Source organism: Nyctereutes procyonoides, unplaced genomic scaffold, assembly GCF_905146905.1.
Source record: "Nyctereutes procyonoides isolate TBG_1078 unplaced genomic scaffold, NYPRO_anot_genome, whole genome shotgun sequence".
In the NCBI taxonomy this organism is placed as follows: Eukaryota; Metazoa; Chordata; class Mammalia; order Carnivora; family Canidae; genus Nyctereutes; species Nyctereutes procyonoides.
Window position 1 is genome coordinate 4051932 of NW_026575051.1, and position 27173 is coordinate 4079104.

General features: G+C 40.9%; 3 protein-coding genes across 8 annotated transcripts in view; 2 read left to right on the top strand and 1 right to left on the bottom strand.

Annotated features, from left to right (window-relative positions):
* The window catches only part of BLTP3A (bridge-like lipid transfer protein family member 3A), a 62129-nt gene extending 52027 nt beyond the window's left edge, over nucleotides 1-10102 (top strand). For all 3 annotated transcript variants that reach the window (XM_055329924.1, XM_055329923.1, XM_055329925.1), the window contains 7 exons: nucleotides 841-1037; nucleotides 2381-2535; nucleotides 2622-2772; nucleotides 3624-3886; nucleotides 4355-4463; nucleotides 4589-4692; nucleotides 5089-10102. In XM_055329924.1, the coding sequence (XP_055185899.1) occupies nucleotides 841-1037; nucleotides 2381-2535; nucleotides 2622-2772; nucleotides 3624-3886; nucleotides 4355-4463; nucleotides 4589-4692; nucleotides 5089-5214 (1105 nt within the window). In that variant the 3' untranslated portion in view covers nucleotides 5215-10102. The remainder of the gene's footprint in view (nucleotides 1-840; nucleotides 1038-2380; nucleotides 2536-2621; nucleotides 2773-3623; nucleotides 3887-4354; nucleotides 4464-4588; nucleotides 4693-5088) is intronic.
* A 214-nt stretch (nucleotides 10103-10316) lies between these two features.
* TAF11 (TATA-box binding protein associated factor 11) lies at nucleotides 10317-18565 on the bottom strand. Its single transcript, XM_055329926.1, has 6 exons — nucleotides 18366-18565; nucleotides 17157-17856; nucleotides 13800-13948; nucleotides 12087-12174; nucleotides 11645-11741; nucleotides 10317-10990 (listed from the first exon to the last, which is right to left on the bottom strand). Exons 2-6 carry the CDS (start codon nucleotides 17325-17327, stop codon nucleotides 10860-10862), a joined length of 636 nt encoding a protein of 211 aa, XP_055185901.1. The 5' UTR covers nucleotides 17328-17856; nucleotides 18366-18565; the 3' UTR covers nucleotides 10317-10859.
* Nucleotides 18566-18722: 157 nt separating this feature from the next.
* Nucleotides 18723-27173, top strand: part of ANKS1A (ankyrin repeat and sterile alpha motif domain containing 1A) — a 179935-nt gene continuing 171484 nt past the window's right edge. For 2 of the 4 annotated variants that reach the window (XM_055329713.1, XM_055329715.1), the window contains exon 1: nucleotides 18724-18988. In XM_055329713.1, coding sequence (XP_055185688.1) covers nucleotides 18789-18988 — 200 coding nt within the window. In that variant the 5' untranslated portion in view covers nucleotides 18724-18788. Of the gene's footprint in view, nucleotides 18989-19745; nucleotides 19928-27173 lie in introns of those variants that run through there. The other 2 variants (XM_055329712.1, XM_055329714.1) reach the window with 2 other exon arrangements.

Sequence of the window (27173 nt, forward strand, 5' to 3'; positions counted from 1 at the left end):
TTAACTATGACCTTGAGTCAGTTTCTTCATCTATAATATGGGAAGGTAAGAACAAAAGATCTTTAAAGATTTCTTTTCAGTGTGTTGTGCCTTTCTAACTTTATCTTCCATTGCTCTCCCCAATAAAACCTAAGCTCTAGCTGTCTCCAAAGGTACTTTTTATTGTCTAGCTCCATGTCCTTGCTCATGCTGTTTCTTCCCAATAAAATGCCCCTTCCCTGTCTCTTTCACAGTCCTTCAAGGGCCCGCTCAAATGCCATCTCCTTCCATAAAGCCATTACTGATATCCTTCTTGTCATCCTTTCCCTTCTTTGATATGGCCTAGCCTTTGGCTGGTACTGCTGTTCCTCTCTTCTGGTGTGTGTGATTTACTCCCATAACGGTGATAGTTGTATTTAAATCTCCTCTCTCCTGATAGACTATACATTCATTGAGGACAGGGGATACCTTATTCATTATTTTATTCACTCCCCACCCCCACCCTGTGCCTAGTATGGTGCCTTATATGCAGAAGAATCTCAGTAAATACTTGTGGAATGGGTGTGGGTGGCTTCAGGTGTCATTAATTTGTGCTGGGGCTGTAAGTAGTTGGTCTCCTCCATATATGGGATGACCTTGAAAGTTTGGCATTTAATGTTGATACAGCAGAGGCACTTACGCAGTTTGAAATGCCAGATTCAGAAAGGCCAGCCGTTGAAAAATTATATGACCTCCTTATAGCAGATAATAATTGATACCAAAATTTATGTATAAATAACTATTTGGGCTGAAAGTGTTGGGCGTTGCAAGGGACAAAACATATCTTCTAAACCACGTTTGTGGTTTTTGTTTTTTAAACAGGGAGCCCATGGCCAAAATAGACGAGGGGGCAGTAGCACCATTGAGTGGAGGAGCTGCCCGACTCCGATTTTTCTCCATGAAGAGGACAGTATCTCAGCAGTCATTTGATGGCGCTTCATTGGATAACAGTGGTCCTGAAGACCGGATTTCCGTGGACAGTGATGGCAGTGATAGCTTTGTGATGCTCTTGGAGTCTGGTAGGTGGAAGCAGCCATGTGGCATTGAAGTCCAGAAAGGGTTCTTTCTGCTCCCTATATACTGGCAGGATACAAAAGGAGCTGAGATTTGATAAAATAGACATTTTCTTAACCAAAACCAAAAACCAGAGAAATTTTAGTGGATTTGTGGCTCTGGCTTTATCTACACATCTTCTAGGTTATTGATTAACACTTGACCTTTATCACAGAATGAGACTTAGACCAAAAGAGAGAGTGCTAGTCTTATAGTCATGTAGCTATGGCAGTAGGATTAGTTTGGTGGCTGGTGTCAGTGGCGTGTGTTTGTTGTCTGGTGATTCTTTGTTTTTTTGCTATGTATTTTATTGTTGGAAAATAGGAGCTTTTGTCTCTGGTACAATGAGTAACTATTGAGAATTGAATCACTCACTACTGGAAGTTACACTGGTTTTTTTCATCTTTTTGAACTGGAGACTTTTTAAATGGTCCCTTAAGAGTGTCTAAGTGAAAATAAAATAAAAATAAAATGAAAACACTGTTTCCCTAAGATGGGTGTTGTGTACCTCTGTTTTGCTTTATTCTGGAATATGGAATAATATGGGAAGTTTCAAATATGCAAAAGAGTAGATGGAATCAAATAATGATGAACCCTCATGTACCCGTTACCTAGCTTCAAATATTAAGAACTCATGGCCATTCTTATTTCATATATACTTCTGTTCATTTCTCTTCTTCTCATGTTATTTTGAAGCAAATTCCAAACATATAATTTTATCCATAAATATTTTTATTATGTATCTCTAGAAAATAGACTTTAAAAATATTTGAAAAAATTTAAATTGTGGTAAATATATATTATTTAAACTTTACAATTTTAACCATTTTTAGCTATAATTCAGTGGCATTAAGTATCACTGTGCAACCATCATCACTATCCATCTCCAGAACTTTTTTCATCTCGTAAAATTGAAAATATGTACCCATTAAATAATAATTCGTCATTTCCTTCTCCTCCAGCCCCTGGCAACCACCATTCCACTTCGTATTTCAGAATTTGACCATTCCGGGTACTTCATATAAGTGGAATCATACAGTATTTGTCCTTTTGGAACTGGCTTGTTTCACTTAACATAATGGCCTCAGGGTTCATTCACTTCATAGTATGTGTCAGAATTTTCTTCCTTTAAGGCTAGTACCCTATTAGCAATTCTTTTAAGTTTATCACATTGCCAGTTTTCAAATTCCCAATTGCATCATAAGTGTCATAAGTGGTTTTTTTTTTTCACAGTTGTCATTGTATTTAGAGATTGAATTTGAACAGAAATTTTTGACTTTCAAACTCATTTGTTGTCTTTCTTATGCAGAGTCTGGTCCAGAATTTCTTCCACCAGGAGCTCTTCCAAATGACTTAGACAATGCTGGAGTTCAAGGGAGCCCTGTTATGGAGAGTTATGGCCAGGGGTCACCAGAGGCCAACAGTTCGGTCTCACCCAGTGGAGAAGGCCTCAGCCCTCACCCGGTCAGCTGCTCTACTCTTCTTTGCAGAGGGTAGGCTGTAGGCTAGAAGCTTCCAAGCGGCTCATCTAAAAGAGTATCCTTCTACAGGTCTCCATTCTGGTCCTGAAGGTGAATGAAGTGTCTTTGGGGATTGAGGTACGTGGTGAGGATCTGACTGTAGCCCTGCAGGCAGAAGAACTGACCCTCCAACAGCTGGGAACCGTTGGACTCTGGCAATTCCTGCATGGACAGTGCTCAGGTAAGGATGGTGGCCATTCCAGGAGAACTGGGATTTATCTAGGGCAGCTCTAGCTTCTTGCTCCTGTCACTGTGTCCCAAGGTTAGCTGTCCTTGTGCCAAGCCTATGGTCCTGTCCAGCAGCAGTTAGGAGAAACTCTAGTGATGCCTTCTTCTTGCAGGGAACCTCCCAGAGTTCTTTGCATTCAATGGCTGTTCATCATCTTCATTACCCAGGTGTTCCTTAAGCTTATACAGGAAGCCACTGTCCACTTCTTCATTTGTGTAGCTGCTGACATCAAACTATATCTGATCCGGGAATTTCTGTCATTCATATTCAGTCCTTTTGTATTTGTACATTAGGAGATAACAGGAAAGAGCTGAGCTTAGCATTTAAAAAATATTTTTTTTAATATTGGGTAGATACCAAGGAATACTTAAAAAATATATGTAAGGTATGAAATAATAAAAATACAGTGAACCCATGTATACCACCACCTAGTTTAATAAACAGAACCATACTATTAACTTTGAAGTCCCCAGGAGCCCCTCTCTTGAATATTTCTCTACCTCTCACCTGTCATAGAGAATCACTATTCTGAATTTTGTGTTATTTATGGCAGACCTGGGTGGCTCAGTGGGTTAAGTGTCTGTCTTTGGCTCGGGTCATGATCCCAGGGTCCTGGGATCGAGCCCCACATTGGGCTTCTTGCTCAGTGGGGAGCCTGCTTCTCCGTCTCTCTCTGCTGCTTCCCCTGCTTGTGCTTGATAATAATACTTTTGGCATTGGATTGCTATGAATATTAAATATATGTAAAGTGCTTAGAATAGTCCCTGCTAATTAATTTTTTCCTTCTGTCTCTCTCCTCAAAGGTACAAGCTTTCAGGAATCCTCAACTTTGAAGACTAACCACATCAGACCAGCTGTGGGCCTTCGCTTTGAGGTGGGGCCTGGTGCAGCTGTTCATTCCTCACTGGCCACACAGAACGGCTTCCTGCATTTCTTGCTTCAAGGCTGTGACCTTGAGCTGTTCACTTCGGTGCTCAATGGCCTGGGGCCCTTCTTGGAGGATGAGGAGATCCCAGTGGTAGTTCCCATGCAGATTGAGCTCCTGCACTCCAGGATCACCCTAAAGGTGAGAGGAGCTTTTTGGTTTTTACCTCAGACTCTGTCAGGCAAAGAATTCTGGCAGTGATAGCTATTCACTTCTTCCCTTGTCATGGTACAACATGGTGACTATCAAGTGAGTAAATGCATATTAGCATTGTTAGTGAAGGTTATAGTAATACCTAAATGTGTGTTGCATCAAAATGTTCTGGATTTAGGTGAGGAGACCTTGTCTCTAGCCCTGACCTTGTCTCTGGCTTGCAGCATGACTATAAATAAGCCCATTAGATTATCTAGTCCTCAGTTTAACCATCTCTAAAATAGGAGGTACTCAGTTCTGCTTCTCTACCTTGCAAGAGTGTATGGATACATAATTAATGGCATAAAGCTGCTTTAAGCTGAGTGGTAGAAGCATAGGTTGTTACCTGAAGTGCTCTCAGCTGGTTGGGGGCATCGGCTTCTTTCCAACAGGATATGGTTTCCTTCTTTCCTACAGGATGATATCCCCCCCATCTATCCAACATCACCAGGCCCTATCCCCATCACTCTAGCCATGGAGCATATTGTGCTGAAGCGGAGTGATGATGGTGTGTTCCACATAGGCGGTGAGTTGGGCTTTCCAGCCTCCCGGCTTCTCTGCCTTTTTTCTCCTATAAGGGAATAGGTGATAACAAGGAACTGTTTGCGTCTTTGCAGCAGTTTGCCATTCAGAACCTTTACTTTTTTCCAGCTGCTCCTCAAGACAGACCATCGGCTGAAGTCCATAAAAGTGAGAAGAGGCAGCCCCCAAAAGAACAGATGTTTCTGGTGCCCACAGAAGCTTTTGGACAGCAGGTAGGGACCTAACTGAACAGTACCCACAGACCCTTAATGGCTGTAATTACAGAAGCTGGTAAAACTCAGAGGGCTGAAAAGGTTGTCTATGCTGTGTACAGCTGGGTGGTTGGGGCTCCTGTCACCTAGCAGCAACTTCTAGAAGTACTTAATAGAGGATATAAGTCAGGAACTGTAGATAAATGGTTAGTGATCGTATATTCCACCTGTTGCTGTCCTTATAACTGATGAACTCTGAAGATGGGATTAGGCTTTTAGAAAGTTCTGGTTGGGTTCTCTTGATCACCAAATTTGTGGATCTTTCTGCTTGAATTCTGACTCCTTATTCCCTTACCAGATGTTTTTGCAAAGCGTGTTACTTTATTTATTAACTGTAAATTACTTATTATTCTCCAGGTGAAAGAATTGCATACCCTACAAAAGGAACTTACAGAAACTAAACAAGCATTGGCCAATGCCAACCAGGATAAAGAAAGACTGCTTCAGGAGATTAGGAAATATAATCCCCTCTTTGAGCTGTGATAACAGTGGCTCAGCCATGTGTGCCAAGGGGAGAGAAGGAGGTCACCAGCAATAGCACCACCTATGACAGAAGGCAGCAGCCAGCACTGAAATCTGCTAAGGATGCCAGAGGGACTGGGGAGCACTCAACTCACTCCTCGTGCTGTCCTTCCTCCTAGCTGTTCTGATTTGGGCGGAACACAGGGCAAAGAACGACTACGTTCTAAGGAATGGGGGGCAGCTTTGCACGTGGCTCAAGCATCATGTCATGCCTATATAAAGCCTTTTGGCCCTTTGCACACTAGGTGGATCTGCTCGACACCATAGGGCCATTTCACCACTTGGTTTCATGGCAGAGACATTTGCTTCCTCTACAACCTGTGCGAACAAGAGAAAGTACCCACTCCTCAGTCACCCACAGAGCCACCAAAGATTCTATGTCCCAGAGCTTCCTGTAGCAGACCTGAAAAGTCTCTGGCCTGAGCTTTGGCCATGGTAGTAGAGTGGAATAGGAAATAGCCAGCAGGGCAGGGGCTAGGAGAGGCACAGGAGTAAGGGAGACTTGGATGCTGCCTTTTTTGGGAAAGGAGCCAAGCTTATACCATCTTGGCTGATACTGCAATCACATTTTTCAGGGTTAAGGTTCTTTTGTTATACTATCATCATTGTGATGCTATGGTAGAAAGTAAACAATGGTACTGGCTCAGTTGTGTCATCTTACCTTTCTATAACATAATTTATTTGAAAATTTAAATCAAGAAAAAAATATGAGCTAGGCTGAAGGTATAATGTGTAAGAATCATTAGGGGAGCTTGTCCTGAGCCCACTGTTGTCTGCTGGAGTGCTCTCTGTCTTCCACAGCTGTACTTCAGAAGTGATTTCCTCTGTCTCCCTGGGCTCCTCGGCACATCTGCTCTCCCAGTTCTGGGACTTTCTACCAGCACTCTCCTTTGCACTTGGTGGTTTGGGAGCTGAAAATGTGTTTTAAACTGTAATGTAAACATCTCAACTTGTTGCCTCTCATAACCCTCTATCACTGTGGCTTTTTAAAATTATGTAATTTTGGCTTAAGTAAAAAAACAAAACAAAACCCCTTCAACCTACCTAGGTATTCTCCTTGCCCCATGAAAGAGCTATTTCCCCCCTTTCTTTCCTACCTGATTCTTCCCCAGCATTCTACCTTCATCCATACTGCTCTGTAATATACTTCAAGCTATGTTTATTGGACAGAAGTTCATCAGCTAACTTACCTTGAATTGGTAAGATGGTAAAATTAGTGATTCGGTGGTGTCACATAAGTCTTAATCACATGACATATTGGAGAAAGAGAAATGTTTTCCTTTGTGGGAAATCATGCCTGACTTGCATATTCTAGTTTTTTGAGGATAAAAAGAAACATACATCCAAGAAAGAACAAGATACAATTTTCTCAGACTGGTAAAGAACTTTTGTCAAGGTCTTCTCTAAAGCAACTTTAAAAACAACAGTTACTATGAGATACAGGAATATTTTGTCATGCTTAGGAAACAACTTAGAGACTTAAGAATAAACATCTTTCTGGAGATAATGCTAACAGAGGAACAGAGGAAGTTTCCTGTGAGTTGATGCTTAGTTTAACCTTAAGGTTTTTATAAATTACCTGAAAGTAGGATATTATAATGCAGTCAGTAAAGATAAACCAGAAGGGATTAAACAAAACCAAACCACAGAAGGCCCACAAGCCAAACTGTGACAACACAGGAAAAGGATAGGTAAGGTTCAGTCTAGGGAAGTATAAAGTAATAGAAGAATCAGCAAGGCAGCAAGCTGTTAGAACTCAGCACAGTAACCTAACCATTGCTGAGAAGGTGGGGTCAATGTGCTGCTCTGGCTCAAAGCCCAAATGAGTTATCAGGAAGGGCTCACAGAGACAACACAAAAAATAGGGCTTCATAGAAAACCATTTCAATGGCTTAAATTATCTGTGCACTGATAGTGACCTTATTTACAAAATATGTGGTAAAGGGAGGAAAGGTCCAGAGAATAGCAAAAATTATAAGGGGGTGGAGATACTTCCACACGAGGACACGTGTAGAATGTTGGCTCGGACTCTGGAAAGATAAAAGTTGAGGGTAGTGTGAAATCAGATATCCAGCTGAGAGGAAGGACATGTTCACCAAGTCCTGATATACTAGCTTTGGGGCTTAGCCTCATGGCCTTAGGTACAAGAAAGCACTTCTCATAGTAAATCAGAAACTTAAGTTGCTCATTGTTCAGCAAGTGATGCTGGCAGAGCTATATATGAGTGGCGGAGGTTTTAGAGGAATCCTTGTATGGTGGCCTTCCAAAGGAATCATGGAAAACTAGTGATATTTGATACACCGCAACTGAGAGGGTAACTGTGTTCCTCTATGCACTCCCCCTTAATGCTCCTTTGGAGGCATAATTTTGAACAAAATGATCACTGGTCCTCTCAGGTACGGCCTTTCTAATGTTCTTAGAGGAGGCCTTGAGGAGGGAGATCAGTGGCCGGAAAATAGAATCATTCAAACTTAGACTCACCTGAATTGGTTTTTTTTATTTTATTAAAAAAGATTTTATTTACTTATTCATGAGACACACACACACGAGAGAGAGAGAGAGAGAGAGCGAGAGCGAGAGGCAGGCTCCATGCAGGGAGCCCATCATGGGACTCAATCCGAGGTCTCCAGGATCACACCCTGGGTGGAAGGCAGGCACTAAACTGCTGAGCCACCTGGGCTGCCCCCTGAATTGGTTTAAAATCACATTCTGATTCTCTTTCCCTTCCCTCCCCCCACCCCACCTCCCCAGTGTCCCTCTGGTCCCTCTCGTATCCCTCCATGCAAAGAAAATGCCTAATGGGCATTGCTTGATATATCTTCACTTTAAGCCTGTGCTTGCTGATAGGCAATACAAGCAAATCTGGCAAACATCCAGGCTAAGCCCTTCAGTGGCCAGAGTTCAGTCAGGTTTCCAGGTTCTCTGGATTTCTTGTCCATATGACAGATGGAGCTCTAGAATTTCTGACTTTCCTATGTGGCATCCTTGGCCCTGTGTCTTGAAATCCTCCTGCAGGAAATGGTAGGGGTCATTGTCTCAGTGCATTTTATTAACAATTATCTTGTATAACTTCATACTCCTGTTTGTTGGGGGAAATACGCATAATGAAGAAATGTGATCTGGTTAGTCCTTAGGATAGATATAAGGTAAAGGAAAAAAAAAAAGAAAGGAAAATAGTAGTGCTTTGGACTGCTTATAATTTCTGTCTTGGAGCTTTAAGACTCTGAACAAGAAATAACAATACCTCAAGAAAATGTCTGGAGTGATAGCACCACTATCTCTCAAAGACCTCAGCTGCTGCACATCACCATTTCAGCTGTGAAGTATTTACAACTATATATCATCTATGATTGTCAAGATTTCCTGTTTACATGGGTGTATTGGAGATAGGTGTTAGTACATATGGACTAATTTAAATATCCCTTAGCTGAGCTGCAGGGTGGTTATTGATCTCAAATTTGTTTTCAACTCACTGGAATAATTAACCTCATTTCTTTGACTTAAGTCCAAAGGAATGGGTTCTATTCTTGTGATGGCTGCTTTTGCTGTTTTATGTAACCTGACCCTCATTTTGCCATGGGCCTCAAATTCTATGTACCCTTTTCGTGGTTCTGAAAGGAATGTTTTTTGTGTACAGAATATATATAAGGGATAAACACTGCTCCTCAACATACCCCATAATTTAAATGCTTCCATTTAGCTCATTTACATTAGTTCTCCTTTAGCCCAGTTCACTGGGGCAGTGGAAGGCAGGTAGTTTGAAGTATTACCATAGTGATACAGGAATTTGCCATTCTAAACCTTTACACTAAAGGTCTGTTTTTTATAATTTAATACTCACCTATACTTCTAAAATCATTTTTAGTAATGTGACAACACTGTGGAAACAAATGAACATTGCTGAAGTGCTAATAGACATTTGGTTATTTGTGAACTGCAAAAGCTGTCATTACCTTGCGATTTACCATAGTCATTGCTGTTTCAAGAGAAGCTGGTGTGCTGAAACATCCTTTAGCGGACTACAGCCCTCACCTCGATCTTCCCCCACCTTCTACTAGAGTAGGAATATTCCCATTCTCTGGATAGGTATGGATGGTAGCTCTTGTTGAGTGGGGATTATTTTCCCTATCTTACAACAGACATAAGGAGAAACACTCTAGGAGAATCTTATTGTTAGGTGGCTAGACTTGAGATGTGACCTTTCTCCCTTATTACTTTTAAATGTCAGCCTCATCCAGTATCTCAAATTGCAATAGATACAGTTCTTATAATCATTAAAAAAATAAATAAATAAAAATTCCTGTTAGAGCTGAGAGACTATCTGCCTTTCCCCTCTCCAGTTTATTAGTTTTCAATCAAGATTTAACCTGAGTCTTACAGCATTTCTTTGTGGAATGCCCCACTGAAATGTCTTCTTCACTGGCTACATGTATGTTTAAAGACGGGTTTTAATGTAAGATACTAAAAGTCAGATTTGCTCAACTTTGTGAGTCCAAGCTGTTTCCCCTCCATCAGGGTGCTGAACAGATTGACATCTTTTAAGATGTGCTCAGGAAAGCATCAAAAGAGAACAGCTTCAAAACTCTTCTTCCTATAACACTGAATGACAGAGGAAAGAATTCTTGGGGATTGCCAATTATATACAGTAAGTAGCCTTATTACTGCTAATCACTGTCAATAAAAGGTCACTCCATTCCCCTCTATTTGAGGAAACCAATGAGAATGTATCTAATGAACTGGAATACTGGTCAGTGTTGGGAAATTTTAATGTTGCATTATCCAATCAAACCTTGAGCGTACTGGTTCTGTGAACCACCTGAAAAAAGCAAATTAAACTTACTAAACGTTGGTTGTGGTATTTCTGTTTATAGGAACCTGAAATATATGGGCTTTTACATTATTTTTAAGGGTTTAAATACTCTTTAATCTTAATGATTCTAGTAGAAAATGGGAAGGGCTCAAATTTTCGAAAAAAGCCAAGACCAGTTTTATTCTGACACCAAAAAAGAATGATGAACTTCTCCCCATTCCAACCAACTAGATGTAAAATGAATACACATATAGCAAGTTGGAAAACATTTAATGATCACTCACCATAATCCATAGGAGAACTTTACACATTTACAAGGGCAAACTTTTCTGCTACTTCCATTATCACTGTGTTCTTCATGGTAAAATATCTCGTGTCAAAAGCTTCTGGTAGTTTCATTTACTTAAAACCAGATGGAGGAAACAACCTAAGTCATAGCAACTTCATGCTTCAGTGTGAAACTATCAAAGCTCTCTTAGAAAGGTTTTTCTCTCTGAAAGTAGTTTCCCTGTCTAGAAGATGCTTAAAGGCCCATGTACCTTCTTCCAACTAGTCAAACAGTTAAATGCCTCAAAAATACCCAAAGAGGTCCCAATATTTAGTCAAGCATGTATGAAACAGGCTGCATGCCTTTTAGATGTGATGAATATCAGAGTTCTGAGAAAGACATTAAAAATCATCATGGAATCCTTGGAGGACTGAGATACTAAAGCACCAGTGCAAAAGTCTCATGTAGTAGGAAGAAGTCCAGAACCAGTACTTCCTCCTTCAGTACCAGGCCTTTCTAGGCTTTGATCTAGAAAAAGATGATTTTTTTGTGCTTTGAGTTGGGGATCTGTCCCTTCGACTTTAACCTCCGAACAGCCTCCCTCATATGTTTGGGTTGTAGTGGTGGCATTTCTCCCCACTTCTCACACACATCCAGTGCTAAAAAAGAGGACAGGAAGAAAGCTTCATTGTCACACAAAGACTTCATATCACACAATCCATTTGAATCCTGTAATTCCCATTAACCCTTCTTAAGCTTGCTAAGGAAATAAACCAAGACATTTTCCCTTCTTAAGAGAATGCTATGAAACAGGTCATGTTAACTTTAGTATAATATATCATATCAGGCTTTATCATAGGCAACAGTTTAAAACATATCTTCTGCTTGAAAAAATAAAACATTCCTCTGACAAGATTAGCAATACATAGTAGCCAGGTTCTTTCCTGACGGACAGAGGGCAGTTCCCATGGGTCATAACACTGGGGACTATACCTCATCCACCACACTGGTGAGCCCCCGTGATTGCTTTTCTTATGTCTTTAATTTGGCATCAGAAATGAACAAAGTCCATTGGAGAAAAATAAGTTTGCTTCTGTCACCCTGGGCTGAGGACAAGAATCAAAGGAGATTTCCCAGATGCTTCCTTGTCTCTGAGTATTAAAACTTTTGAGGAATAATGGTCATGCCCTCCTGAATACAAGGTGCCCCACTTGGTTAACTCCTAGTGCAAATGGAAACTCCCACAAGTACTCTAATAGGTCCCTTAGTATAGATCTTGAAAATAAGACCACCAGAGTATCAATAATACTCACCTTCTTCTACCACTTCCCCGACAAAGACCTTGGAAATACCAGACATAGCAATAACGACATTCTGAGACACAGAGGTTCCAGTGATGGACTGGATCAGCTTGAAAGAAGGACAAAGACCATGAATTAAGATAGTCAAGAACTGGTTTTGGAATACAGTACCCTTAAGAGTTTTTCTCTAAAAAAGTGCTAAAGGCTGGATGCTGAAATTAAGACTATTAAAACAAGGATTTGGGTGTACAGTGACTTACTCTGTATGTAGAGACCGTATCCTTATAATATAAAACTCCCAATTCATAATTGAGGGGCATGTCACTTTTATTTTCCTGCATGAATGATCCACCCGTTTGACTAACACCTCACTCAAAATGCCAATGGACATAGCTCATGCATCTAGTTCAGCTCTCATATTTGATGGAAATGAAGTGTGGTAGTCCATTCTTACCCTTTTAATGGCTGCCTTAGGGAAAGCTGACCGGCGATACATTTCATAACGGTTCAGCTGCTCCTCCGAAAAAGAAGAAACCAGGATTCTAGACAAAGATTCAGGTAATTAAAGTGGCTTACAAGAATGAATGCTTAAGATATATTATTACATCAATAAAAGCAAGTTTCGGACAATTAGTGAATTTTCAAGGGGTCAATAGCATTAGGCTTGGTGCATACAAGGAATGAAGATAAAATATTTTTATTCTTAAGGAACTTGAGAAAAAGTGAAAATACAACTTCCTTTCTACTTCATTAAGCATAAAAACTTGAATAACAATGTTGGGTCACTATATAATATACTATCTAGATTGTATTTTCAGCACTGCTCTCTCTCCTCATAACTCTATACCTTTACTACACATTGATGGTAAACATTTGATACATAAATTTATATTCAAACCAGTAGTTTTCAACATTAATAGATTTGGGGGAAAATATTTGTAAAATATATGGAAAATGATTAATACTTTCAAATAAATAAAAAGATGGCTATATTAATTTAGAAAACGAGCAAAGGACATGAATAGGGAATTTGCAAAAATACCAATGGCCAATAGAGAAGAAAAATTAACCTTCATTATTAACTAAAGAAATTAAAATTGATAAAATAACATTTTCATGAATCAGACAAGTATTATAAAGCACAGTATTAATAAGAATGGGAGGATACAAAAACTCATACCTGCTGGTAGAGTGTGAAGTGAACAACCTTTCTGGAGAAGAATTTGGAAATGTGTATGAAGAGCCTTTGAAAATATTCATACCGTTTGAACTGGCAATTCACTTCTAGGAGTTTATTTAGGAAATAAATGGACAAGTATGTGAAGATGTGCTCAAAGATACTTGTCATAATGTTGTCAAAAGAAAAAAAAGGAACTATAGGGGTTATTTATCTGCATAATGGAATATAACGAAGCCACTGCAATTGAGGATTTATGGGCATATTTACTGACAAGAAAATATTTAGCTACACATATCAAACATTAAAAACAAATCTGAAAACAACAACAACAACCAAAACCCCCAAATCTGAAGAAGTATATAATCAAATATATATCCGGGGTTACTCTGGGTGGTGGGATTATAGGTAATTATTTTTTCCATTTTTCTGTATTCTCTGAATAATTTCCAACGAGCCCATACTACTTTTATAATCAGAAAACACAGTGAGGGGTGCCTGGCTGGCTCAGCCCAGTGGAGTGTGTGACTCTTGATCTAGGGCTTGTGGGTTTGAGCCCCATGTTGGGTGTAGAGATTACTTAAAAATAAAATCTTAAAAAGAAAACAACCCCAAAACACTACAATGAAGCTACTTCCAAGTAAAGAAAATTATGACCTAGATATATAATTACTGATATGGAAAACATTCACCATATATAATATGAAAAACAGGTTACAAATAGTAATATCTTTGAAAAAAATTCTAGATATGTATGTACAGAAAATATCTTGGAGACTATATACCAAAATATGAACAGTGTTTATCTCTGGTAATAAAGTGATTATCTTTCTTTTTACTTATATTTCCTAAAATGTAACATAGGATATTTGCTTTATTTTCTTTTGAATATAAAAAAGTAAAAAAAATTTAAAGGCCAAAGAAACTTATTAACTTTGTGTGGTCAAATTAGAGCCTTGGAATGGGGAAAAAAATCACGAAGTGACTTACTGCATCTTTTGAATCTCATCTTCATCCACTTTTTGCTTCTTCTCTTTCTTTTCTTTGGTATCTATTTTTATTTTTTTGGCTGCAGGAGTAAGCAAAGAGGAGTCTTCCCTTTCAACTGCTGTTAAATCTGAGATGTCCTGACTCTTGAGCTGAAAAGATGAAAGAAACCCTATTATATATATATTGAAGCCTACATTCCAGACTTGGGCAAGGTAAGAGTTCATTCACATTACAACACAACAAACCTATTATTCAGTAGTTTTTTGGTCCCAAGCCCTGGCTGTGCCATCATACGTAAGACACACTCTCTCTCCTAGAGAAGTTTATAGCTCAGCTGTGTAATCCAGTTTTCCAGTTTAGCTCTAGTATGTATTTACAAAAGAAACGATGTGCCAAACATCATGAAAACCACTCTGCCTCCTTGAGCCCACTTTCCTGATCTCATTCTTTAGAGGGGGTGTCAGAAAAGTCCTCTCCAACCAGCCAGCTCTTCTGCCTCTAAATCTATAGAACTCTTTATTGCTGATGATTCCATCTGGAAAGAACATTAAAAAGGAGGCACCTTCCCATCAAAACAGTGTTTCTTTGGATTTGGAAATTTTAATAATTTTTTTAAAAAGTAATTTCTACCCTCAGCTAGGGCTTGAACTCATGACCCTGAGATCAAGAGTCCAATGTTCTACCTATTGAGCCAGCCAGGCGCCCCTGGATTTGGAACTTAAAAGTGAGCTTCTCTAACACGTAGTGCTCTTCTCTTCCTATCTTTCATTCTATTGTATCATACTAATATTTATTTCCCATTGCTAGACTGAAAACTTTTTTTTTAAAAGATTTTATTTATTTATTTATCCATGAGAGACACAGAGAAAAGCAGAGACATAGGCAGAGGGAGGAGCAGGCTCCATGCAGGGAGCCCAATGTGGGACTCGATCCCGGGTCTCCAGGATCATGCCCTGAGCCAAAGGCAGATGTTTAACTGCTGAGCCATCCAGGCGTCCCCTAGACTGAAAAGTTCTTGAAGATAGATTTCTTATTAATCTCTCCCCACATAAGCATTTAACATAAATTTACTCGTACTAGATGTTTAATAGCAATTAAAATCCAAATTCATCCTCTCCATCTTAATGTAAGATCAAAAGACACAACAAACCTCATTAATGGGATTTAATCTGTTTTCCCTAAAGAGGAACTCACATAAACTCATACAGGAATATAAGGGGGCAGGTGAAAGTGAAGGTAGTATATCTTTAAAAAACTTTTCAATTTCTTCTCTAGTTATTTAATACACATTTTCTAACCTCTCTGTGCTTTAATTTTGGTGATTTATATCTTCCTTAAAAATGAGCCATTTTTCTTAGACATTAAAATTTGTTTGGCCTAAACTTGAACATCAGATATTTCTGGTTTGTTCTGTTCTTCTCGTTTCTTGAGTTGGGTGCTTATCTCCTGTTTGTTAACAAAAATATAGAAAGCTATGAATTTTTCTGTAAATAAGGTATTGGCCAAAGCCCATAGGATTTGATGTCATGTTCTCTTTGTTAATTTCTTTAAGGGCTATTTTAATTTTTTATTTATTTTTTAATATGTTATTTATTTATTTATGAGAGACACACAGAGAGAGAGGCAGAGGCACAGGCAGAGGGAGAAGCAGGCCCCCTGCAAGGAGCCTGATTCAGGACTCCATCTTGGATCCCAGGATTAGGACCTGAGCCGAAGACAGACGCTCAACTGCTGAGCTATCCAGGCAACCGAAGGGCTATTTTTAAAAAAAAATATTTTATTTATTTGAGAGAGACAGACAATGCATGAGCAGGGGGAGAGGGGCAGAGGAAGAATCAGACTCCCTGCTGAACAGGGAGTGGAGGTGGGGCTCAATCCCAGGATCCTGAGTTCATGACCTGAATCAAAGGCAGACCCTCACTGACTGAGCCACCCAGGCACCGCATCTAAGGGCTATTTAAAAAACAGTTTAAAATATTTAGGTGTGGGATCCCTGGGTGATGCAGCGGTTTAGCATCTGCCTTTGGCCCAGGGCGTGATCCTGTAGACCCGGGATCGAATCCCACATTGGGCTTCCTGCATGGAGCCTGCTTCTCCCTCTGCCTGTGTCTCTGCCTCTCTCTCTCTCTCTGTGACTATCATGAATAAACAAATAAAATCTTAAAAAAATAAAATAAACTAAAATATTCAGGTGCTAGTTTTTTTGGGGGAGTGGAGATGGGGAGAAGCTTTTTGTTTTAAGTTTTAGGATTATTGCAGGATGTGGCCTGTTTGATTTCTACTTCTAAGAATTTGTGTTTTTCTTTATGGTTTGGTATATGGTCAAGTTTTAAAAAGTATTTCAGGAATACAAAAAAAATCCTCTGTTGGGTGCAAATTTCTGTATGTAGTGAGCTATTTATGGAATTAAGTCAATTATTCAAATATTCTCTGTCCTTCAGATCTGTTTTCAAGGCTCTTTCTTGAAATAGCCTCAGCCCATTTTTCTTTTTCTAGAACTTCTTACTTTATATATCTTGATGCAACTTAATGCTCTGAAAGGCTGTTTCTGTTTAACAGGATGCCCTCCCTTATGACCTCTATAAATCCCTAAGAACCTCTAAGACCCCAAGATTTTATTTCTAGAAATGGAACGGAGAGAACGGAGATTCTGGTTCGCTGACTGATGCTCAGTTAGACAACACTGCTGGGCTCTTGGGGTGGCACAATGGATGGGTTTGGTGTTTTAATGCTATAGAGACCCTTGGACATTAGCACCCAGGTCAATGCAGTAGTTAAATGTTGGAAGGAGGTAAAAACGTGACTAACCCAGTAAGTCTCTCACAGTCTCCACTGAACGATTCTGCAGCGTGTAATGACAAAGTTATGCTTGAGCAACATCTAGGAGAAACCATATTTCGGTCAAAGGGGTTCTAGGAATCCTGGCTTCTAGCTCTTGCATTAAGTCTTAGTGTGACATCAGGTCCCAATTCTTCACCAGGAAAACCAAGAGGCTATGCCAAAGTCCCTGAGGGGCGCCTGGGTGGCTTCCTGAGGGAAGGAGGCGACTCTTGATCTCACCGTCGTGTTCAAGTCCCACCTTGGGGGTAGAGTTTACGTAAAAAAAAAAAAAAATCCCTTATAAGTAGCCTTGCCAGGTAAGGGCAAGGATTAAAAGTATTAAACCCAATGGCTAGGTCTCTGGAACCGAAGCAGCATTAAAGTTTTTTCTCTTCCCTCTCCCCGCCCACCTTTGCATATCTAGAGTTATGGTGAGTTAGGGTTTTATCTTAGCTTGGAGGGACCAACCAGGAAGGCGGTCGGGCGAGCACTAAAAATCTCGGAATACTCCTCCAGCCTCAACACTTCCCTCCCTACCTCGCCTTCTTCGGCCGTGGCTTCCTTCAAGTCCCCATCTCCGTCCACGTCAGTTTCCTCCGGGATTCCGTCAGTATCTGTAGGCCCGGGGACCCCGGGAGCAGGGGCCGTTTCATCTGACTCCCTTGCCTCTCCACCTTTTTCCGTGGGCGACTCGCAGGCATTATCCATAGCGGTAAGAAAAAGAGGGGAGAGATCGCCCTCCTGTCAGGTCCTGTTGGCTCACGCACGACCTACTGGAGCACAGCAGCCCCGAAGCTTACTTCCTGTCGTCGCTCTGTGATGACATCACTCCTACCGCTCCTCGGAGGGGACAGTTTGAAGCACGTTTAGAGTACTTCAGGACTCCCTTTTAACTCTGATTCGGTGACGGCTGGAGAGGGAAGACTGAGGTTACAGAATTCAGTTCGTGGAGTTTCCACACTGGGAAAGAAGAGTTGTGTTGCTTATTGAAGGAGTTTTTCTCTTTTTTCCCCTCCGTTCTGTTCTGCCTTTCCAAAAACGAAGTTAACTGCTTAATCCGCTTTTCTCAGAGTCAAGTTTGGGGACGGGAGAAAACTCAATTTCATCGTACGCGGGTGTGGTGGGATGCGGCTACCTGGTAAATTTATAGGCGGGGACACAGCTTCGTACATCTCAATTGGTTAGCGATCGTGGGCCTGTGTGAATCGCCAGCATTTCTCTTCGGTTCCTTATGCACCTTTAAAAAAAAAAAAAGTCATATAGCTCGAACAGAATTGATCCAACCCATTTACTCACGCCACAACTGTTGAGCGCCTACTTCGAGCTAGGGACAGTTCTAGTAGCAACAACACATAGTTTCTACCCGCATAAGTGATCTTTCAATTCATCGGTCCTAAAGATCGAGGTCGGTTTTACAAACCTGACTTCTTATGTCAGTTTGGTTAATCTCATCAAAAGGAGAGGAAACAGATTCTACTGGGAAGGGAGGTCTTGTCTTTGCATATTTCACTTTAACGAGCCATTTCAGAGATTGGGACCATCAAGAAGTGGAGGGATTTTTATTCAAATTTTTCCTCTCTCCCCTCACTGAGGTAAGAGTGGGGCATTTTATTCACCTCTGTATCACTAGGCCCCCACATACACCACATATTTAATTTATGCGTGCTGAAAGAATGGCCTTGGAAATGTAGGTGGGCGTTACCATATTTCTCTCTCTGTTGTTTCAAGGCTGCCTGGGTGAATTACCGTATTTCCTGTCCTGTGGGCTCCCAAAACCTTTGCGGAAGGAGCGCACTTCGGGAGGCGCATACAGGTGGACTCCGTTTGTCCCCTTCCACCCGTACAGCGGGAATCTACAAGTCGCTTTCCTCTTGCCGCTGGAGGCCTGTCTCCGCACTCCGGGGTCCACTTCCAGCGGCCCAAAGCCACCTGCGCCCGCCGGCCGAGCCCCGCCCAGCTAGGTGGGCAAGGGGGCGGGGCGCGGGGGCGCGGTGACGCGTGACGCCAGATCCCGGAAGTGACGCGCTCCAGGGGCGAAAAGGCGGGGGGAGGGGGGTGGTGTCCCCGGCCGGTTTGGGGGGTGCGTTGCCCGGAGACGGAAAGTTTGGGAGCAGGAGCAGGCTCGGCCGCAGCCCTGGGAAGGGGGTCCAGGGGGCGGTGGCCCTGGGGATGGGGAAGGAGCAGGAGCTGCTGGAGGCGGCCCGCACCGGGCACCTCCCGGCCGTGGAGAAGCTGCTGTCCGGGAAGCGGCTTTCCTCGGGCTTCGGGGGTGGCGGCGGCGGCGGCTCCTCCGGGAGCAGCGGCGGCGGCGGCGGCGGCGGCGGCGGCGGCCTCGGGTCCTCTAGCCATCCCCTCTCCAGTCTGCTCAGGTGAGGAACGCGCCGGGGCCGGACAGCCGCCTGCGGATCCCCTCTCCCCCGCCTGTGCCCTGGGTCTCGAGAGCGGTCCGCGCTCCGGAGAGCCGTTCGGGTGGGTTTGCGGGGCCCGCCGGGCCGAGGGGCGCCCGTGCAGGTTCGCGCGGCGCCGGGCTGCCGTCTGGCGTCCCGCCTCGGCTGTGGAGAATGGTGGGAGTGCCCAGGCGGCAGCCTCCGCCGCCGCATGGCACCGCCTGGCTTCACCTCGCCCGCCGTCGGGCCAGCTGTCGCGTCTCACAGGGCACTTCAGGGCAAAGCAATATTCATTTTAAGTCTCCCTCACCTCGTGCAGAAACTGCCACGCCTCGCAGAATCTCGCCGCTCCCCTGGAGGGGATTCTCATGATTTCCTAATTTTGGGAACTTGGACTCTTCCACCACGCCCCACGGGACCTGGCTTTTGTTGTTTATGTTAAAAATTGTGTCTGGATTTACCACGTCCCGAGTGTGATTTTAGCCCCTCTTGTGCTTGGAGCTTAGATTCTAGTGCGTTGTAATGAACCTCATTGGATTAGTCTGCGAAGTGGCGTCTGCAGGATTCATCAAGGGGTTTATTCGTCAAGAAACAGAGCTTTAGAAAGAGTGATTTCGGAAACCGAGGGGTGCTTTAAACTTTTCTGAGGTTTGTTGTTGAACACTTGAATCTGGGCTATCTGGATTCAGAGAAGAAGGTCACGTTTGCCTGGATTGGAGGGGGGAGTTGGAGGTGCTTTGTCAGTGTGAGTAAAATGTGTTGGTCAGCAGCACTTTCATTGCCTGTTTTCTTTTCCTTCCTTGTTCTTTTGAGGTTTTCAAGAAGTGGAAGTTCATTTAGAAATGGCTTCGTTGGCTTTTGTTCCCTATTAGTTTACGTAACTTCAGTTCGAGTGAGCTTGGACCAAAGCAGCCTCAGGAGGTAATAAATGTTAGGTATTAAGCACTAAGTACAAACCCAGGTCTACACAGGAAGGTTTTTAAGTAGCCGTGTAAGGGGCATCTGGGTGGCTCAAATGGTTGGATGTCTGCCTTTGGCTCAGGTCAAGATCCAGGGATCCAGTCCCACCTTGTTGTGCTCCCTGCTCTGCCCACTCATGCTCGCGCTCTCTCGCTCTCTCGCGCTCTCTCTGAAATAAATAGTCTTTAAAAAAAAATAAGTGAATAAAAAGCAGTGTAAGAGAAGAACTCTCCCCAGGAGTTCTTTCATGGAAGCTAAAACCAGTGCTATTTGCCAGTTTCTCTAGCCCCTAGAACAGTGTTGCCACACACTTGGTACTCAGGATTCATTGAATAAATAGAAGTATCAATTAAAGGATGACAGATTTCTAAATAGACTCATGCTGGTACTGGCAGTAATTGTTAGTAGTTCAGAGAAATGAGATATAACTTTGGGAGTGAGGTGGAGATCAGAGCTTCCAGGAGAAGTACTTCAGCTGGCTTTGAGGGATGTGAGGATTTAGTTTAGGTGAAGTTACAGTGAGAGCGTTCCAGGCTGGCAAGCCATGATCAGAGGCACAGAAGCAGGAAAGGAAACTTATCTGGTGCTAGTGGGGCACTAGAAGAACTTCCTGCTGGAGCCTCGAGTGGTTGGGCATGATAAAGGGTGATAGTAATGAATGGTTACACTTCCATCTTTTAGAGTGACTTAGTCTTTCTGGTGTTTATAGTCCCAATCCCTAGATCAGTCCCTGACAACTCATGGGTGTTCAGTAGATGTACTTTGAACACATGCATTGGGTTTGGAATCTTTCCTGGATTACTTTGATATTTCTGCACTTCTGATGTCCGAGAGATGAGAGAAAGACTATACAAGTTTGGAGGTGCCTATCTCTAATTAGATGAATAATGTAGCTTTTGGAAGTTTGCCAGAGATACCTTAACCCTTAATATATCCTGCTGAAGTGAGAAACTTCCACATATCTCCCACCTTCAAGGATGGGTCAGATTACTCTTACTGGCGACATTCAGAGACTTGAAATTTTGCTGAAGATTTAGCTGCCCTGTGGTTAATCAAGACTGGGAAATCTTTGTTGACTACAGTGTTTTTACTTTTGGCCTCATGCTAATATATCCAGTCTCTGTCATAAAGTGTAGATGGTGTCTCCATTTCCATGCATAAGAGAGTTGACTCCTGACTTGCTCTTGTATCTCTTGTAGAGATGGCCTCAGAGCTGCCTTAGCCTCTCATCCCTGTGATTCCAATGGGCAGGGGAGGATCTGCAGGCGCTAGTTACCCTAGGTGTGTCATTAATTAGAGATGATTCTGGTTCAACCTAGTGAAAGATTTCTGAGCAAATGACACTCTGTATTTAAATAGTCCCCAGGTCAGCATGTCCTTCCTTTTTAGGTTTGGAAATAGTAGAGGGTAGGTTCCCTGTGCCCACACTCCCCACCTCTAAGGACCTCACAAAAGCTGTGGAATCATAGCTTGAGATCTGGCCTTTGCATTAGCTGTCATGTCTTACCCTCACTAGTGCAGCTAACTGCAACCTGTGTTTGTCCAGCTGTTTGAGTGACCAAGTAAGGCTGGCAGGAATGGGAGCTTACAGCTGTAGTGGATATAAATGTTCTAAACCACATGTGTGTTTTTCTGTTCATCCACCCCAGTTCCACAAAGGTTTTGTGTTTATTCTTAAGCTACAAAATGCTCCCTCTCTCACCCCATTTCTTTACTCTTACACTTCTTGGACTTAGGTCTTAACCCTCCCTAATGGCCCTAATACAGATCTCTCAGGCTTCTACTTCTTTGGAACCTATCATCTCTAGTGTACAGTAGCTTATTGGCTCATACTTTACCTGCCTACCTTTCATAGTTTATTGCTGTGGCCTGTCAGTATAATGTTTGCATATAGTAACCCTCACCAACGGAGAATGTACCTGAGAATCAGATAGTCCGCAAAAACTTCTACTAGGAAAAAAAAAAGTGGTTACAAACTTCATATCTTTCTGCCCTTCACTTATTTACTGCACGTTTATTCAGAGGCAGATAGTATAATGCTCAAGACCACTTGTTTTGCAGTCAGACTGCACGAATTCACAGAGTACTGCCCCTGCTGCCTAGCTGCTTGAGTTTATACAAATTGCTCAGCCACTTGAAGCCTCAATTTCTTTATCTGTAAAATGGGGACATTATTGTGTGCCTTATAGGTATCATCTTGGATACTGTGTGTAAGACATTTCCACAGTTCTGGCACATTGTAAGTGCTTACTGTTAACCATCTTCAGTTCAGCACATACAGTTTTGCTGTACTGCCCCTGCTGTGTGAAAAGTACCCTTCCAGACATATTATAAATTGTGTTCTTTCACATTTGGGTATGTGTTTTCTGGACTATGGCAGATTAGAAACAGTAAATAAAGAAGAGGGCCTGCTTAGGTAGGCACATCAGTGCTGTTCATTTATCCAGTGTTTATCCATCATCTACTTTGTGCTAGGCTGATTGCTAGATGCACTGCAAAGTTTAGCTCAGACCTGGCGCATAGTAGGAACTTTATGAAAATTACCCCCTCTCTTGATACGTGGTCTGTTTCCTTACAGCATTTATAGCAGTATGTCTGTGTGACAGATCGACAAAATAAGAGACAGAGAAAGCAATTAAAATCTATCATAATTTTTCCCACCTCAGTAATTTGAGATTATTAACATAGATGAGCATATCTTATACACTTGCTCAAGCCCCAGGCGTCATTGTATTGTAATTTAGTGCTGTAACTGCTGTTTATTATGGATCTTAGCCATCAAATACAGATTAAATTATGTTCAGTGTAGCATGTTAATGAAACTAGGAGAGACAGATTTTAGTTTTTTTATCCAATTTGATTCAAATAAAAATTTTATTACTTAAAAGGACAAGCAATAGATTATTTAGAAAGCATAGTTATCTAAAATGTCTAGTCCTAGAAAGGCTCTGGATGGCATGGATTTTGCTTTGTATAATATTACCTCATTTTCTGATTGTTCAACAGATGCATGCCTTTAGTTGGTACCCTGAGACAGACACTTTGTTAAACTTCTTTTTAACTCATGGTATTTTTCAGCCCTGGGTACAAATTTTTGTGTAATGCAGAGTTTGATATGTTGATGGTCATACTGAGACTACTGATTTCCAGGAAAGCAAATTTTAAATGAGAAGGCAGTAAGATTTGAGTTAGAAGTGAATTCTATCAACTAAAGGGCCAAAAGACCTGAAAAAAGGAAATGTTACAGGAAAACATCATGTATTACCTTAAAACTATATTGAATTATGAACTAAATACTGATATATATGAACAATGTAAAGTGAAATGCATTCCCAAGGGTTCAGAAGCTTAGAGAAACAAAACCAAAGGCTAGGATTGAGGAGTAGATTGTGTCATGGTTTAGGAGAATTCTATACTTAATTTCTCAAGCATGAGAAGGGCGAACCAGAAAAGAAGCCAAGGAGACTTAGTGGAGAAATTGGAAAATTTATAGACAGTAGCAATAAACGTGGCTATAAATTTTAGTTTTTGCTCTACCATTTGGTGTGTATGGGGGGAGACTATCCAGAAATAGTCACAAGTTTGCCAAAAATATGAAATATTTTTTGAAATAAGGAATGAAGAATGAAAACTTTTGAAAAATGGACCCCACTTTGGGAACCATAAAAAGTTCTTCCAATATCAGAATATATGACAACTTATTCGTTGTTTTTAAGAAAGATTCCTAATGTTTATGTCAGAAATTCAGACTTAAAAAAAAAGAAAGAATGGTTAGCATAACCATTCCATTACAGTGGTCCTTCAATCATCGCCTCGAATGGATGTGTTGCTTGGAAATGATAATGACATGACAGGTTTTCTCATGCTGGCCCTGCTACTTTTGCCCTTCTCTGGTGCCAGATTTCTTTTGAATATGCCTAGGTTGAGCAAAAATGATTTTAACATCCTAAGGAGTAGGACAGTGCTGACCAAGAATTGTAGAATGTGAAGTCCTGAAGGAGAATCTCATGGGCTTGTGTGATCTAATTCTTCCAAGAGAATGCAACAAAACAAACAAAACACAATTATCCATTAGGATAACCATTTTCTAGATCTTACACTAAGCCTTCCTAATTCATTAAAAATGATTTTTGAACTTCCTAATATATATCTGTTAAGTATGATTTTATTGGGATAGGAGTCCTTTTCCTTATTTTGGAATTGCTGTGCATTTTTGCTTTCTTTAAAGCAATGTATGACTTTGTGTGATTATTTTATATGCAAAAATAGTGCCTAATCTTAAACTGAGTAAGGCATGTAATTGTAGAAAAAGATAATTTAACAGAAATTTGAAAAGTCAGACATCTCTTTTTCTGAATTCTCCAATTGAAGTTCAGTTTTTACTGTCTTAGTTACAAATTAGAGACTGGGTACAGTGAAACAATCTTGTGGTCTAAAGAATTTGATTTGTATCCAGTAAACTTCAGCATGTTCACTTGTCCTGGGAGATTATGGTCCCAGTGAAAGTTGCATGGGTGGCCAGAAAAATCCCTTCAGAAGATTCTTTTTTTCCTCTTGGTTTGTTCACCCCAAACAGCTGTGAATTTTGGTTTGCAAAAAGGAAGTCGAGGCTATTTCTACCCTAGTTTTCAGCAGGGAAAGTAAATCACTGGGTTTTATAGCTCAGAGACACCAAGGAAACCCCAAAAGTGTAGATAGTGGAGAGTTTGTTCTTGGAAATGTCAGGCTCTCCTGTGGGTAGGAACTTGGTCTCTTCTGGACAGCTCTCAGAAAATGTTCCCCACACTGATTTCCAAAAGGTTACTGGGAAATTTTTTGTGGTACAGAAAATTATATTGTTAAATTCATAGAACATCTTCAAATAACTTTGGTGTGGTTAGAGTTAATGGTAGTAATACTAGAAATTATATGTTATGGCTTCATATTTATCCTTTCTTAGTAATTTGTAGATCAAGTTTGTTTAGTTTACAAATCAAAAAAGAGTTTTTCAAACAAGTCCATTTTCTCTGCTTCATTTGTGATGTTATTACCACTATTAAAAATGGTGGAGATGGTCCAGGAAGCTGAACTGCCCCCTGGGTTGCTTAACTGGCAGAGGTTTATCATGGCTGTTGAAGGTCAGGCTCTGACCCAACTCTACCTTGTGAGTTAGGCAAGTTATATAACCTCTCTGAGCATCTGTGTCTTCATATGTATAATGGACATGGGATAGTAGCTACTTCCTGAAGCGGCATCACATGAGCTAAAATATGAAAGGCACATAATGCCTGGTACATGCCAGGGACTTGGTACCTAGGCTGCTAAAATCATCTGTTGGGAACCCAATGCTTGACAGCTTGATAAACTGGAATGATAATCCTGTTGTTAAAGGATATATTTTATATTGATGATCAATATTTATATTGATACAAAATGTATAATAATTGATAGCAGAAACTCCCAACCTTTTCAAATGTAGTCCCATTTTTAGAAGCCTAAAAGTGGTAATAGTGGCAAATTCCAAGCTGATACAGGTCCACAATCTTTGGCCGGAAACATTGAGATTTAGTATCCAGAATTTTGGGGTTGTTAGAGAGGAATAGCGAGCCCCTAGTGGAATCTGGGTCAACACTCTGAAACATTGTATTACTGCAGTGAAATCTGTCAATATTCACACTAAAGGGGATAAATATGAAACAGTTTATCAGTTTAGGACGGGTTTAGTACCTAAACAAGTTTGCCACTAACTTTTAAAAATTTATTTTCAGAGATTGTTGGATATCTGGATTGTAAATAAAGGATTATGGATCTCCATATTTACTATAGAAAAATTACTAGACACATAAAAGCACAAAGAAGAAAATAAAATCATCTGTAATTCCACCACCTAAAGGAATTAACTGTTGTAGTTTTGGTGTATATTCTTTGGTCTTTCTTCCCTGCAATTTTTTGGCAGAAATGACGTTGTTCTGTACCTACTTTGTCTAAAAATTTCATTTAGTATATTATAAACACTTTCCTACCATTTTCTCTTCAACCTCATTTTAAATGAATGTGATATTCCATAGTGGTTATGAACTAATTTGTTTAATCCCTCCTCTGCTGTTAGATATGAGTTTGTTTTTAGTTTTCTGCTATTGGAACAGCGCTGGGATGTACCATCTTGTATCTAACATTTTGTGCATACTCATACTTGTAACATTTTATACACAGGATAGTAGATGTAATTTGAGTATTCAGCTATTGCAAAAAATCATACATGGATTTGCATTTTGAGGACTTTATAGTCATTCTAAGGACCCTTAAATCTCCTGGGTCCTTCTGATTGGAAAGCAATGTACTGAACTATGGCTGCTAAACACTACTTATATTTAGAAAGTTATCTTTGTGCAGGCAGTAGATTTTTAATGGTCAAGTTGGGGCCTCTTGGGTCCTTCTTCAGAGGCTAATATTTAGAAGAGGGCCATTAATAACAAATGCATGGAACAGTATGCTCCAAGCAAAATGAGACAAAAGCCATTTTCTTTTGTTGTTCTAGCTTTTATCAGGGGAAATTTCAAACATAAAGAAGTCAAGAGAATAAAATAATGAATCCCCGTGTACCATATATACTCATCAAACAATTACCGGCTTATGACCAATTTTGTTACTTTATATCATCTCTCCAACTAAATTATTTTGAGGAGAATCCTATATATCATATTAAGTACATCCTTAAAAGATAGGGACTCTTTAAAAAATATTCACAATACTGTTGTCACATCTAAAAAATGGCAATTCCTTAAAATCATCAAATGTTTAGTTACAGTTAAAATTTTCCATGTTGTCTAAAACATTTTATATTTTACAGTTTGTTCAAATCTGTATCCAAACAAGGTCTACACATTGTATTTTTTTTTTAAAGATTTTATTTACTTATTTATGAGAGACAGAGGCAGAGACACAGGCAGAGGGAGAAGCAGGCTCCATGCAGGGAGCCCAACGTGGGACTCAGTCCCAGGTCCCCAGGATCATGGCCAAGGCCCAAAGTGGCGTGAGCCACCCAGGCTGCCCCCTACACATTGTATTCACATTGTATTCACTTGATATAGCTCTTAGTCTCCTTAAATCTGTGGGTTTCATCTTTGTTATTTTTTCTCCAGTTTATTTTTTTATTTTTTTTAAGATTTTACTTATTTACTTCTGTGAGAGAGAGAGAGAGAGAGAGAGAGAGGCAGAGACAGACAGA

Coding starts and splice junctions, on each gene's coding strand:
- TAF11 (XM_055329926.1), bottom strand. CDS start 17,327: ATGGATAATGCCTGCGAGTCGCCCACGGAAAAAGGTGGAGAGGCAAGG. Junction 11,742..12,086: donor CTAAGGCAGCCATTAAAAGG/GTAAGAATGGAC, acceptor CCTTCTTTCAAG/CTGATCCAGTCCATCACTGG. Junction 10,991..11,644: donor CGGGGAAGTGGTAGAAGAAG/GTGAGTATTATT, acceptor CCTCTTTTTTAG/CACTGGATGTGTGTGAGAAG.